The sequence below is a fragment of the Trichosurus vulpecula genome, chromosome 2 (genome assembly GCF_011100635.1).
Source record: "Trichosurus vulpecula isolate mTriVul1 chromosome 2, mTriVul1.pri, whole genome shotgun sequence".
Lineage (NCBI taxonomy): Eukaryota > Metazoa > Chordata > Mammalia > Diprotodontia > Phalangeridae > Trichosurus > Trichosurus vulpecula.
In genome coordinates, this window is record NC_050574.1 from 327,948,925 (window position 1) to 327,964,062 (window position 15,138).

Consider the following 15,138-nt stretch of genomic DNA (forward strand, 5'->3'; position numbering starts at 1 on the left):
CATTCACCCAATAAACTGGCAAGCCAAGGAAATGTGCACACCTGTCACAATCTAGTAGAATCACAGGAGCATAGATCCAGAGCTGTAAGGGACCTCTGAGGCCATCTAGTTGAACTCCCTCATTTCACAAATGAGGAAACTGAGGTCTAAGGAGTTTAAGTGACTTGCCCAAAGTCACCCAGGGAGAAAGAAGTGGCAGAGGCAGGATTTGTACTCAGGTCCTCTGACTCCAGAACAGCTGTGGTCACTCCATTTTCTGACTGGGTTCTGCTTTTTCAGCCCTGGTACTTTTCTCCTGTTTCTGCTTCCCACTGGGCATGGAGGCTGGCTTCCCCTTGGGCACACGATACTTGCTCTTTTGAGAGTAAAACAGGTTCCTCTGGAAAAACCGGGGAATGTTGCCCTGATACACTAGGACTGCCACAATCATCCCTGGGAAGAAAAAAAAAAAAAAGATTTTATGAGTAGTCTGGGGAAGCCTGTAAACTCACTGTCCAGCTTGACTTAAAAGCACTACACCCATGCAAATATAGGCCTCACTGGGGCATGGAGAGGACCTGGGTTTCTCAAAGGCTAATTAAGCCCTGGGATGCCCAGCCAAGCTCAGCAGTTGCCAGTGATGGACCAGATTGCTCATTAGTTGAGGACCAGCCTAGCTCAATTTGGAGAGGCTCATTAACAGCCTGGCACCAGAAGATGAATGGCTTTTGGTCAAACAGATCATGAAAGTCATCCGCAAAGGCATAGAAAAATTACTATTACCATCTGCAGTGATAAAGTACCTGCATAGGTGTTATCATAGACCTGGCCTAAAGATACCGAGGTAAATGCATGTGTAAAGGATACCATCATAGAACTATTGATCGAGAGCTGAAGGCCATCTAATCCAGTTCCCCAGGGAGATTAAGTGACTTGTCCACACTCCCACAGGTAATTAGCATGACCTCAGGCCTTCCTCAGCAGGAGTATCCAAGGTCTCAGCGTACCTTACATGGCTTTACTTTCCCATGAGTTAGGTCTATGTTTTAATACTTCAAACTATTATTCAACATTCAGTTTGGGTCATTTCGTTTTGTTCCTTATTCATTCACTAAATAATTAAATAGGGAAAAGTGGCACAATTATTGATCTAAATAAGGTGCTAATCATCCATGTGCCTTCTTCTGTCCATGACCCGACGAATCCAAAGTTTTTAAAAGGTAACATTTTGTTGAACTTAAAATACATACCTATACACACATATACAGTCATTGTATATACTTACATGTAATATATAGTCATATATACTGATATACATATATGCATATACAGTCATCATATATATTGATATGTGAGCTTGCATATTTAGTCATATAGCTATTTTATAGTCAAACACTTAAATATGAACTTGTATATATTTGTTTTACATAGTCATTATAAATACTTACATATTTAGTCATTGTATATACTTAAATATTAACTTATGTATATATTTACACATATTTATAGTCATCTATATATATGAACTTGTATATATATATTTACATCTATGCATATATGTTTGTTTACATAGGTGATATATTAACTTTTATGTAGAGGCTTACATGTATTTATTTTTATTATCACTGTATAAACATATTTGTAAACTTGTATTATATATTTCCATATAGTCATTGTATATACTTGCACGTGAACTTACATAGAACTTACATATATTTACTCACATAGGCATAGTATATACTATTACATGGACACGTATATATGAATATATGTATGTTTCATATTATTATATATTCTTTTATATATGCATATATGAACTCATGTTGTGTATATATGGTCATCTTAAATATCATCTGCCCTAAAGTCTCTCTTACTGTAAGATCGTAGAATCATCCCATTATTATGCTGGGTTTGGAATCAGAGGATTTGGGTTCAAATACTGGCCCTGCCTCCTACTATCTGAGTGACCTTGGGCAAATGACTTCATCTCTTTGGATCTCAGTTCCCTCATCTGTAAGTAATATTACCAACAACAATGATGACTAGTATTAAATGACACTTTAAGATTTACAAAGTGCTATGTAAACATTGCCTCATTGTACTCACAATGACCTTGTGAAATAGGTGCCATTATGATGTCCATTTTATAAATGGGGAAACTAAGGCAGAGGGACTTGCCCAGGACCACGCACAGCCTGTAAATGCCTGAGGCTGGATTTGAACTCAGGTTTTCCTTACTCCAGATCTAGAGCTCTACCCACTGTACCACCTAGTAGCCTCCAATTAGGGCATTGGACCAGACAGCCTCTAAAACTGCTTCCGGTTCTAAACCTGTGACCCTCACATTGCCAGACCTGTAGACTTGATAAAATGCGTGAAATGGACCCTGGAAGCCCCTTTAGCTTTTCTTACCTGCAAGAGGGCCCAAGCAGTAGACCTGCACGTAATCCAGTAAAGTATGTCCAGAGCAGTGAAAAGTCACAGAGGACGCCAAGGCAGGGTTGAAGAAGGCCGAAGTGAACGGGCCAGCTGTGGAAAGAATAATCCAGAGTGCGGGGTTCTGTTGGTTTTAAATAGCCTCTCCACGATACTATCTCGAGGGCCCTTGAAAGGGCCCCTCCCTGCTGCTGGAAGAATAGCCACTTTAACTAACTTCAGACAATGCGCTCCGCTGCGGTTTTGCTTCTTCTTCCGGGGATGCTGGCACTTAGGTAACGCCTACAAAGAGCTGGCCAAGGTCTCTCTAGCGAACCTCATCCACCTCCCCGTAGTCCTGGCTGGAGGGTTACCATGAAGAGGAGAAATGTGGAACTTTGTTCCACCAGTACTGTCCTGGGCCACATCAGTCAATGGATAACTGAGCAGAACGAGCTTGGTGCTGAAGTACCCCAGTCTACCAAACATTCCGAGAAATCCTGTTTCCTTTTCTCATTTGGTCTTTCTCCCTTTTTTCTGCAGTACAGTAAGAAACTACATTTGAAAGAAAAATATTTGATTGCACAACATTAAAAGCAACCAGCCTGTTTCAGTATATCTCCAAATCTACAGTCTAAAAGGAAGTTAGATTTCTCAGCCTTCAAAGACCGTTCTCTGATTTTTCCCCGAAAAGTTCCAAGAGGAACGTTCCAACCCTTCTTTCCCATATAAAACTGTCCTAAGCTTTAGAGGGGCGGCATGACAGTTATACATGACATAATGGTTAGAGTGTTGAATTTACAATTTGGAAGCCTGGGTTAAAATGCTATGGCAGGCAGTTACTAGCTGTGGAAACAAGTCACTTAAACTCTAAAAGACTCAATTTCGTCATTTGCAAAATGGGGGGAAGAAAGGTGTGTTTACATTTACATTGGCAGTAAGAAGAGCACCTGCAAATACTAACAGAGTACACAAGCATGAGCTTTTGAATGATCCTCTCTTAGTCCGCACAATTAGCAAGCAATTAACAACATGACTCTCTTTGGGGTCCGTCCTCACCACGGCTTATAGTCATTCAGGATGAGGGACTGCAGTAGCATGTCCTCTGAACTGTCCAAGAAGGGCTGCTGGACTCAGGCTCATCCTTCCATTTTCTCTCCTATTTTATAATACTATGGATACCTTTGCTGTTAGACCATAATTTAAATGGATAACCTTGGAGGAAAGAGGCTAATTAACCTAATACTATAACTTTGGGGAAAGTTGCATTCCTACTTTGTGGAGATAGAATGGTCTAACTGAAAGAACACCGGATACAGAGTCAGAAGGGACCCAGACATCCCCTTACTAGCTCGGCGACCGTGGGCAAAGCATTTAACCTTTGTGGGTTTCAGTTTCCTTACCTGTAAAATGGAGATGATTTTTGAACATTACATGCCTACTTCACAAGGTTATTGTGGGAAAGGCACTCTGCAAACCATAAAATACTGTAAAAAGACTAGTTATTTATTTTGTAGGGGCTGTAAAGTACTGCAAAAAAAAGAGACTAGTTATTTTGTAGGGGTAGTACCCTTTAAGAGCACAAGGCAGCTAGATGGTAGCACAGTCAATAGAGTGCCGGACCCAGATTCAGGAAGCCCTGAGTTCAAATGTGAACATAGACGGTAGCTGGGTGATCCCGGGCAAATCACTTAACCTTGGTCTACCTCAGTGTCTCCATTTATAAGAGGGAGACAGTAATAGTGGCTACCTCCCTTGGTTGCTGTGAGATAGCATCTGTAAAGCACTTTGCAAACCTCAAAGCACTACGTAAATTGTTAGTTATGATGGTGGTGATGACTGATAATTCATTATAATAACTTAACATTTATTTAGTGCTTACTGTATACCAGGCATGACTAAGGGCTTTACAATTATTATCTCATTTTATCCTCACAACAATCCTGAGGGGTGGGGGTGCAGAGGGGAGAGCTGCTATTACCATCCTTATTCTACAGATGAGGAAACCGAGGCAAACAGAAGTTAAGTGACCTGTCCGGGATCACATGGATAGTGTCTGAGGCTGCATTCGAACTCAGGACTTCCTGATTCTGGGCCCTGTGCACTATCCACTCTGCCACTTAAAAAGGTAAATTGGTGAGTTGGCTTTCTCTTTCTCTGTATGTATATGTATATATATAGATAGATATAGATATAGATATATAGAGAGCGAGAGAGAGATGTGTGTGTGGATGTGTGTGCATAGATATACATATACACACGTGTGGATATACATATATACATGTGCACACATGCCTTAAACCCAATTCACTCTGGCTCTCATCGATTGGCCAACAATAGGTCCCGGCCCAAGTACCACTTAATGGTTATATTTTGGGCCCTGATGGCTCAGAGTGAATGTAAGCAGCACTTGTTTCTCTTTCAGCCAGCAAGCCTGAGGGTCTTCCCCTCCCTGTTTGATTTTTTTTTTAAAGGGGCCATCCCTTCACTCACTTCTTAAAAATGCTTAATCACTGAATAGGCATTGCCTCAGTCAAAGTGAGAACTCAGAAAGACCTTAGCTTAAAAAAGGCCAAGGACTCCCACATCATCCTGCACCATCTCTAGTCATCCTGATCTATAGCTAGCCACTGGACCCAGGGGAAAGTGAGGCTGGTGATTTTGCCCAGTCCTCCCTCACTCAAATCCACTTCAATTGCAAGTCATGCATCATCCTCCTGATGTCATCGTCCTCTTTGAGAACGAAGGACAAACCACACAACATGTGTTGTGTGTGTAAAAGTTTACCACCCAAGGTCCTTTAAATAGAAACTTTCCTACTGAATTTGGATTTATTTACAGATTTAGAAGAGAAATTTAAAGTTATATTAGGATCTACTGTCCATAGAAAATCAATTGGAAGTGAAACAAATCACCTGCCATATCAAAGATTGAGCCAACAGAATCATAGGTGATCATAGATTTAGAGCTAGAAGAGACCTTTGGATATCACCTAGTTTGACCCCCTCATTTTACAGATGGGAAAACTGAGGCCCAGAGAAGTAAAGGGACTTGTCCAAAGTCATACAGGTAGTGACAGAAATGAGATTCGAGCCCAGGTTCTCTGACACCAAGCCCAGAACTCTCCATTCTACCACACTGACACCATACTATCTTATTATTAGCAAGCTAGTAAGTAATTCTGTAGATTTATGTTTTTCAGTCCCTAAACCAGGTAACTCTACCTTAGCTCCCATTATTTTCCCCATCCCTTGGAATTATCCCCACATCCTTCCTATTTGTTCTGATGCTGTAATACTACTATCTGATTTTCTTTTCCCACTTCCTCTACCCCCCAAAGTGTGGTCTGACTGTTTAAAAAAATTGAATAAAAAATTCATTTGGTTTGGAGAATTTTATTACATCACTGGAGGTGAATGAATCATTGTGACATATTCTGAAACTAGGGCTGGGAATCACTCCACCAAAAGCTAAATGAATGTAAGAATTATTTCTTAGATCCCTCTCCCAAATAGGAAAAAAAAAAGCCTAACAATTTCAAAGATTCTCTGACCTTCTTTTTCCAACTCTCCCTATTCCACCCCACTATACACACACATGCCACTTCCAACTACCCCTTGGTCCCTAGCACCATGCCCAAGAAAACAATATAAAGCAAATGACTGACCAAAAAACAACTGAAATTCTCTTATTTCTTAAGACATACTCTGCTTGACTTTCATCAGACTAGCTGTCTGATTTCTATTAAGTACTGATTATTCAGATGAGTGCTTCTTTTCTCTCCAGTAACATAACATTGTTTCAAGGGGATAACCTCCCTCCCTCTCTCCACCCATCCCAGACTCTCAAGGAGAAAATTCTCTCACCTGTATAAGCCAAGATGGTGACCACAAGAGCCACAGCTGTCACTCTGTAGATAAAAAGACTGTGCTGAAATAGGAGGAGAGTAGAATGGAAGAAGAAAGAACAGGTGGCTTCCACCAAGGTGCCCTGGCCCACTGATGTCCGGAGGGAGGAGCTGCAATCTCTGGCAATCAGATTCTGGATTAGATGAAAATCTGTCAGCTCCCAGGACCAATAGAGATTGGTCAAAACGCAGCTGGCCTTCATCCCCACAAAATGAGCCAACAGCTTGACAGCTGTAGTCAACAGAGAGGACTCTACCATCAGGAACTCCCGGATGGACACAGCTGGGTTGGCAGATGCACCATCAAAAGACACCCCGTGGACCAAAAAGAGCAGGAAGAGAAGAGTTAGGACCACATCTGGGCCAAAGCCGCCTCCCCAGGGCCCGATCTCCACTAACATCCTCAGTTCTAGGCAACAAGCACACAACTGGAAGGCACTTGCCAGCTCCCCAGCAAAGCTGCTATAGATTTTCTGGGGGAGAAACATCTTGGAAATTCTTCTGGCCCCTTCACAGAGGGTCACGATAATAACGAAGAAGGAAAGGGAGACATTCAAACCAGCCATCCAGGAATCTTCACTAACTAGGAGAAGCAAGGGAGTGTCTAGACTGTACCACACAGGAAACCAGGTCAGAAAACCCCACCTCTTTTAACATAGAGGTGGATATTAAGCTAACATGGCAAAAACTAATCTTCAGGTTCATAAGGTCAGGGAGGCTGGAGGGAAAATTCACATATGGCAGAAGGTAGGCAATGCACACCCCCAAAAATATTTTCCCTTATCTCCAATCCCATCAGCCACTTGACCTTCGAAAACTTCCTTCTCCTTACTAAAATGTTCCAGCAGTACAGAGGTACCTGTCAGGGAGGTAGGCACGGACACAGGCTACCCAGAGGAGTGTTGCTGAGTCACACCACAGTAACTGTCTATACTTTTTCTCGTGTTGATGTGGGAAGAGCAGAAATAGCTGCTCAAAGCATGGTACGTCCAAAGTTTAGGATTCATTACCAGCACTCGTGGTCCTTTCATTCATTTTTGACTCCTGGACTGTGACTCACCTGACCCTTCCTAAAATGCTGGGAGCATGTTTTGACACAAACACTGATGTCAGTAAACACTAGCTTTATGGAAGGTGGTGTGTGAACTCTTTCATAACCTTGGTGTTGGGAGACAAGATGGACTCCTGTTAATTCTGTTCTAAAAAGCCACAATAAAACTATGCTGTAATGTTAAAAAATAAAAGCTGCTTATATTCATAATGCTTTGTAGTCTATAATGCACTTTTGTCACAACAACCTACTGAGGTAGGCAGTGTATGTCTTTTCACTCTCACTTTACAGATAATGAAGCTGAGGCTAAACACCATGCCGATGGTCCTTTTAAGTATATAAACTAGTTACGTTTCTAGATAAACTACTCAAAGTACATTCAAACTAATGTAAAAATGATTGGTGTCACAGCTGGAATGTGCTGAAGGAAAAAATAGTCTTTGGGAAAGCAAAAAAATATCCTTACATTGTTTTTAATGTTTTTTTTTTAATTTTTCTTCCTAGAAATTTATTTTATGTATAACTTATTTCCAAAAAATAGTTGGCTAACCTAGAATACAGTTAGCATTTATGTAACACTTTGAGATTTGCAAAGTGCTTTATTTATCTTACCTCAGATAACATTACAGAGGTGATGTAACTTGTCCAGAGTCACACAACTAGTAAGTGTTTGAGGCTGGATCTGAATTCGGGTCTTCCTGACTTCGGGCCTGGAGATCTATCCACTGAGCCACCTAACAGCCTCCAAGGAGAGGCCCAAGATGAATAAGTCTGCATTGCTTCTCAAAGAATGCCCCTCTTGCCAAGGGTTTTCTACTTTGTTCCTTTGATAAGTCTGTGACATCACCCTTGATGCAGGTCCAAACATATAGTCCACACCCTAACCATGTGATTTCTCCTCTTCCTCCCCGCTAAATCCTCCACGGAGGGCCCAGTAAACATGCTAAAGGCCTTCCTCTGGATCTCTTCACTGGATATCAACAGAGTACACAGGATGGTGCCCAGGCTAGATAGGTTATCCCCCATTCTCACCAATACCTGGCCAGCCTCCTTTTCTAATCACAGACTTCTTTGATAATCTTTTGTGCTATTTATCCTGCTCACATCTTCCTTGGCACCATGGCATGGCCTATACACACACCACAAGCACCTCCTTTGTCTCTTAGGTAAAATGTGGCTTGAATCCTCTAAAGATTATGACATTCTGTGATTTGTAGACATACACAGCATCACCAGAAGAATACTGGGCTTAAAAAGATACTTTATTTTATATAGACAGGGAAAATTGAAAATACTGAATTACTTTTTATGGTCAAAAAAAAAAAAAACTAGAAATCAGGTAGATATCCATTGACTAGGGAATGGCAAAACAAATTGTAGCACATGAATATCCCGCGTATGAAAACTTCATTTAAGTATGGGAAGACTACAAGAAGCCTTTCCCAACCCCTCTTACTTCTAGCCCTGCTACTGCTTGTTTGTACATAATTGTTTGCACGTTGTCTTCTCCATTAGACTGTGACCTCTTCAAGGCAGGGACTGTCTTTTGCCTTTCTTTGTATCCTGTGTGGCACACAGTAGGTGTTTAATAAAATGCTTACAGATGGCAAATGAAGTAGGTAGAATCGTGAAAACAAGATGCAACAATTATACCAACGAAATGGAGAGAAGAGAGAAGATTCTGGGCAGATGGCAGAGTAGGTCAGAAAACTCCAAGTTCTCAAGATTTCCCCCAAGAGAAATGAAATAGCACCTCAGGGCGAATATTGAGCAGTAAAAATAAATAAGAGTAGGGACAGAACAGGGGTCCTCCTGCAACGACTGGAGATCTGATGAAGTCTCAGGATTTGGTTTGGTACGTGTGAAGAATAAACACCTCCAGGCTAGGTTCTAGGTCCACTTAACAAGCCGCAAGCCCTGGGATTCGTTGGTTTGCACAGCTGCCTCAGCTCCAGCCACAGACCTTTTACCCCTGGGACAGCGAGAGGTATCGGGTGTCTGAGCTGGGGAAGATCGAGGGAACCTCTGCTGACAAGGAACGCTAGACCCAGCTGTGCTGCAGAGATCAGGCTAGGGATGAGAAGGAACCAGCACACGCCCAGTGAGTGCTGAAGGAGTAGGGCGGAGACACCACCGGCTGTGGGCCCTTACAAGAGGCTCCAGTTCTAAGCCAGAGGGGAGAATTGAAGTTGGCTGCCCTCTCTCTCTGCTTGTCAAGAATATCATGTGTTGGGTGATGATTTTGGCTTTCTTCATCTCATTGTGACTATTGATTTATATTGGTTAAACTTCCTTGGAAAGTTATGATAGTTTGTGTTAATGTCTCTTTTATTCATCTCCCTTTTTTAAGCACGAATGGTCAGCAAACATTTATTAAGCGCTTACTGTCATTACCGTTACTAGACGTGGCCCAATGTTCCCACCTACCAAAATTCTAATCCTATCATCACACATGTTATCTTCAAATCTGATAATAGTGTCATCCAAGTCATTGGGTTAAGGAGATATCCCTGGGGCACTTCCCTAGCTACCTCCCTCCAAGATGACGATGACTCCTTCATGGCTACTGCTTGGGGAGTTAACTATCCAGAGACCGTCCATGGCTAAAGTCACCCAGGAAGAGAACATGAGGTACAAAATCCAGGCTAATAACCATGACAAAGAAATCCTTATTTGTAAAAAACTCTTAAATAAACTATTTCCCCTGATCTGGGACAAGGATTTCAAGCTACAGTTATCAGACTATTCCAAGTTACACGTTAGGCAAATTTCTAAGAGATACCTGGAAGACACTCTAAAAAGCATCTCTGGTCCTCTAACCATCAGAACGTGTTGCACAGCGGTGGAGGGCCAGGTGGAGTTGGTCTTGGAGTTAGAAAGTTCCAAGTTCCCACATGGCCTCCAACACTTACTGGTTGTGTGACCCTGGGCAAGGCGCCTAACCTCTATTACCTGTTTCCTCACCAGTAAAATGGGAATAAAAGCACCTACTTCCCAGTTATGGGGATGGAACGATATAGTAATTGTAAAGTACTTAGCATAGTACCTGACACACAGTAAGTACCATATGCCTCATTATTATTATTATTTATTAGTCAGGCACGTTTCTTTTCAAGGAGCTCACACAACTTGCAAATAGCTGTGTACATACTGTGGATATACTAATGTATGTACATGAAGAGCGAAGACTTGTTTTTAAATTTCAGACTGGTGTTTCTTCCCTTAGATGCCGTGTCTTCTCATTTTAATTCTTCCTTATAATTTGGTATTGATGTGGATCTTGCTCTAAGGGATCAAAGCTCTCATGAGAAAGCTGATTCAGAAATGACTCTCATACTGGTAACCAGTTTTTCCACGTCCATTAATAAATACAATCATCTTCTACAGCCTTGTCTGTTCCTTTTCCCCACCCACCCCGTAGCTAAAGGACTGAATCTAAGTAACCAACAGCTCTAATACATCATCTTTACTATCCAGGGATAACCAACTTTGTTTTTTGGGGTTTTTTTTTGCCAACTTTCAATAATCCATGGTAAGAGATCATCAGATCACATAGAAAAGATTCTCAGGAGGTAGACAAGATCTCTCACTATATTCCCTCAGCAACTTTGTGTCAGGAAACCTCAGCCTAACTTAAGAAATTGTAAAAATTTCAAATTATCTGGGGGAAAAAATTAGGTGCCCTGACTTAAACCATTTATTTCTACCTTTTTATCCCATTAAACTTACCAGAGTTGCAAACAAGAAGCAAAATAATTAGCTTTTGTAGGTATCTGTTCAGTTCTTTGACTCTATGCTTCCATATAGGTCACTTAATAATGAAATGGACCTACAGGAAGGAGAAAAACAACTAAATATTTTCCCACAAGAGCATGAGCCCTTTTTGTATTGTGGTACTACCAAGCACTGGCAGTACCATATGTGATTCACTAAAACTTTTAGATCAACACACTAAGAAAAAGAATCCCTAATGTTGCATTATAAAAATCCGAATTGAGACACTCCCAAAGCACCATAAAACTTAGATTCAATTAGCAGAGACGCTTGAGCATGTTTAATATGGAGGGTGGAGTAAAGGTCAAATAAAACCCAATGAAATGGCATTCATTTAATCCTAAATCAGATTTTCATTTGAACATAAAGAGGGAGCTCTATTCTCTGGTGTCGGATTTAGAATCATAAAACCTGGATTCAAAGATCTTGGCTCTGCCACCTGTCTAACCTTGGGTCTCTTCACCTCTGTAGACCTCAATTTATTCGTCTGTATTTACGAGGTGGGGTCTACTTAATGAACTTAAAGGTCCCATCCAGTTTTAAATCTGGGACCTTTCCTCAGAGTTCAAATCTAGTTAACATCATTTTACAAATGAGACAGAAGCCTAGTGAAGCAAGTGACTGGCCCAGGGTCACAGAGAGTAAGTGGCAAAGCTTGGATTCAAACCCAGGACCCAGTCTTCTTTCCATTATACCGTTTCTTCTCCACAGGACAGGGGTAGGGGACGGCTGGCAAAATAGCCCAGGACCCTGAACCCAAGGGCCTTTGAAATAGCATTACTTCTCACCCAGTGCTAATAGCCGTCATCTTGGGAAGCACCTCCTTATGGAAAGGCACCCTACCAACTGACCCAGGTGCTGCAGCCACAGCTACTGAAGACTCAGAAAATTCTTGCCACCAAAGTCCTTAGCACTGAGTCAAATGGTTCAACATCAGAAATAGGTATTAGTCATCAATAGAAATTATATTGAAGGGGACATTAGCACATACTTTGCTGCTGCCCCCCATGATCCAAGGGACTCCTTCCAATCTAAAACTAAAACCTTCCCTATGTGCTGTCTCCTCCGTTAGAATGTGAGCTCCTAGACAGAAGCTAACACAGTGTTTTGCACATAGTAAATGCTTAAAAAAGGGTGTGTCCTCCCCCCTCCCCGTTCATACATATATTCCCCCAACCTTTCTCCAAACAAAATTGCTTCTAAAGAATGCTTACTTTTATTTTTAGTTATCACTGCACTACATGAAACTGAGACAGTAACAATAGAGCATAAGGATTTTGGAAGAGTTGTTCCCTTTCTGATATGCTAATCAAAAAGGGGCCTACGCTCAAGAGAAACATCATGTGAGGAAAACTTAATTCATTCATTATAAAATAGGCTCTAAGCAAACATGTCTCCCCAAAATACAAGATGCATTCAGCACCCGAACATTGTAGCTAGCATTTTCTGTAATTTTCTTTTTCCCTTTGGATTATCTCAACTCCAAATCTGTCATCCCTCATCAGTTCTCTTCCTTATTTTCCCTCCCATAATGCAATTTCCTTTATGCTACTAAAACTGTAAAATGTACTACTCATAAAAATGTGTACAGTCTCTGCATAACACATTTAAATACACAGTAGGCTCAAATTTCTCCATACAATTAACGGATTAATATTCTCATGTCAAGTAGTTTTAGTTATGTGGATCACTGTTAGAGGTGCGTGTTATCATATACAGTACATATCCATTTCTATAATACAGGGAGGCAAAAGGAAGAATCCTGGACATTACCTTAACTGGCATAAATGACTGTCTTTAACCCTCATTTTAGTATAAAATCAGCAGTCATGTGCATCCTTCCTCCCGTATTTGTTTTGTTCTTCCTGTTTCCCTGCTCTACTAGACACAGAGCAAAATATATTCATCCCCAAGGCCAACAGATTAATAAGCCTCTGCCCACCTTTAAAACCCCAATATCCTGTTTTTCTGCTTCCTTATACACATAAATATGCACGTATTCCCTTTTTCAAATTCATTATCTCATGGAGACTTACTGTAACTTTAAAATGCAAGTAGAATATTGGGAGACCAATTGTACTGCCAACTGGAAGCAACAATTGAAAAACAGCTTGACACGAAACAAATTTCCTCATGGAGTCAGGGATAAGATGTTATCTACTCGCAACACAAGATGAAGATCTTTGGAAATTGAAATGAGAAAATGACTGAGGGTGAAAAAAGTCACCCTATGGAGGCATGAAGAAGTATTTATTCCATGATCCTCAGGGAGCCATGAAAAATATATTCCATGTGTGCTTTTCACAATGGAGTGAAACGGATCTCTGGTCCGTGAGAATTTATATGAAAAATCTAAGCAAACACAAGAGAAAGTAAGGGTGGACTCCTTATGCAATCTATCTTAACTATTACTTTTTTATTTTTTGGAGGGGGGGAAGGCAGGGCAATTGGGGTTAAGTGACTTGCCCAAGGTCACACTGCTAATAAGTGTGGCTAGTGTCTTGAGGCCGCATTTGAACTCAGGTCCTCCTGACTCCAGGGCCGGTGCTCTACTCACCGTGCCACCTAGCCGCTCCTTAAATATTACTTTTAAATCTTACAAATATCCATTTATAAAAAGAATTCTATAAAGACCTTCGGAGAAGCTGACTGTTACTATCGCTGTTGAAAAGAGAAAAAGGACTATCCCAGGAAACGTTAAAGAATGCTGAAGAGCCTTAATTGCTATTTACAACGACTGAATTGAGACTGAGTTTCCCGACAAGTACAGGCATACCTGAGAGATGAGGCGATTGGGTTCCAGGTCACCACAATAAAGTGAAGCGTCATAACAAAGCGAGTCACATGAATTTTTTGGTTTCCCAGTACATACAAGTTACGTCTATACAATTAAGTGTGCAATGGTATGTCTAAAACACAAGATACGTACCTTAATTAAAAAACACTTTATTGCTAAATAATGCTAGCCACCATCTGAGCCTTCAGCGAGTCGTAACCATTTTGCTGGTGGAGGATCTCGCCTCGAGGATGCTATCTTTTGCCTGATCAAGGTGGTGGTTGCTGACATTTGGAGGGGCTGTGGCAATTTCTTAAAATAAGACAATTAAGTTTGCCCCGTCAGTTGACTCTTCCTTTCTTTCACTCGAACACTTACAGGCCATCATAGGGTTGCTAATTTTAATATTGTTGTGTCTCAGGGAATAGGGAGGCCCAAGGAAAGGGAGCCAGGTCAGTAGTTGGTGGAGCACTCAGAGTACATACATGCACCAGTTATGTTCTCCACAGTTCATGGCACCCCAAAACAATTATAATAGTAACATCAAAGGTGGCTGATGACAGATCACCATAACAAATAATCAAAGAGTTTGAAATACTAGGAGAATTACCAAAATGTGACACAGACACACATGAGCACACGTTACTGGATGCAGGGTTGTCATAAACCTTCATTAAAAAAAAAAATAAGTGCAATAAAATGAGGTATGCCTGTAAGCAGAGGAGTCAACGGCCACTTGGCAGTGGCACCGCTTATAGCCAAAAGAGTGTTTAGAGCAGCAGTGTCAACCACACATTGACTTAAAGAACCACAAATTCATGTTAACATTTTCATTTTGATAAACATTTCCCAAATACATTTTAATGTGTTTGTGCTTCACTGGGGAATGTCTGCCATTGCATGTCGGTACAAGTTTGACCCCTTTGATTTAGAGTTTGTGTATGTGTATACACAATTACAAAAATGTGTATTGTTGCTCATTTGTTACTAAAGTATACAAAAGTTGGCAATTTAAACAGAAATAAGAATTACTAGGGAATAAGTTTTCTCTAGATCATTGAATACTTTGAATTTAATGGAGTGGGAGCTTGAGCTATTCAATTAGCAACTATTAGTGAGGAATTATTTTAATTATCCCTAGATTATGATCAATATACAGCAATTAATCAAATGCAGCTATGTGTATCCCTGTATGTATCACTCATTGGCTTCAAACTCTCCTCCATGGAAAGGATG

The 15,138-nt window shown here is 40.9% G+C and overlaps 1 protein-coding gene across 1 annotated transcript; it reads right to left on the reverse strand.

Moving 5' to 3' along the window:
- Window positions 1-211: 211 nt before the first annotated feature.
- Window positions 212-6,867, reverse strand: LOC118839967 (aquaporin-12-like). The gene is made up of 3 exons (XM_036747478.1): window positions 6,261-6,867; window positions 2,392-2,508; window positions 212-432 (listed from the first exon to the last, which is right to left on the reverse strand). The coding sequence occupies exons 1-3, from the start codon at window positions 6,865-6,867 to the stop codon at window positions 245-247; spliced, it is 912 nt and encodes a 303-aa protein (XP_036603373.1). The 3' UTR covers window positions 212-244.
- Window positions 6,868-15,138: the final 8,271 nt, after the last annotated feature.

Bases quoted from the DNA above. Each gene is read 5' to 3' on its own strand.
- LOC118839967 (XM_036747478.1), bottom strand. From the start codon at position 6,867: ATGGCTGGTTTGAATGTCTCCCTTTCCTTCTTCGTTATTATCGTGACC. The intron at 2,509-6,260 runs GTGAGAGAATTT...TTCTTTCCACAG, and splicing joins CACCATCTTGGCTTATACAG to CTGGCCCGTTCACTTCGGCC. The intron at 433-2,391 runs GTAAGAAAAGCT...TTTTCTTCCCAG, and splicing joins CTGCTTGGGCCCTCTTGCAG to GGATGATTGTGGCAGTCCTA.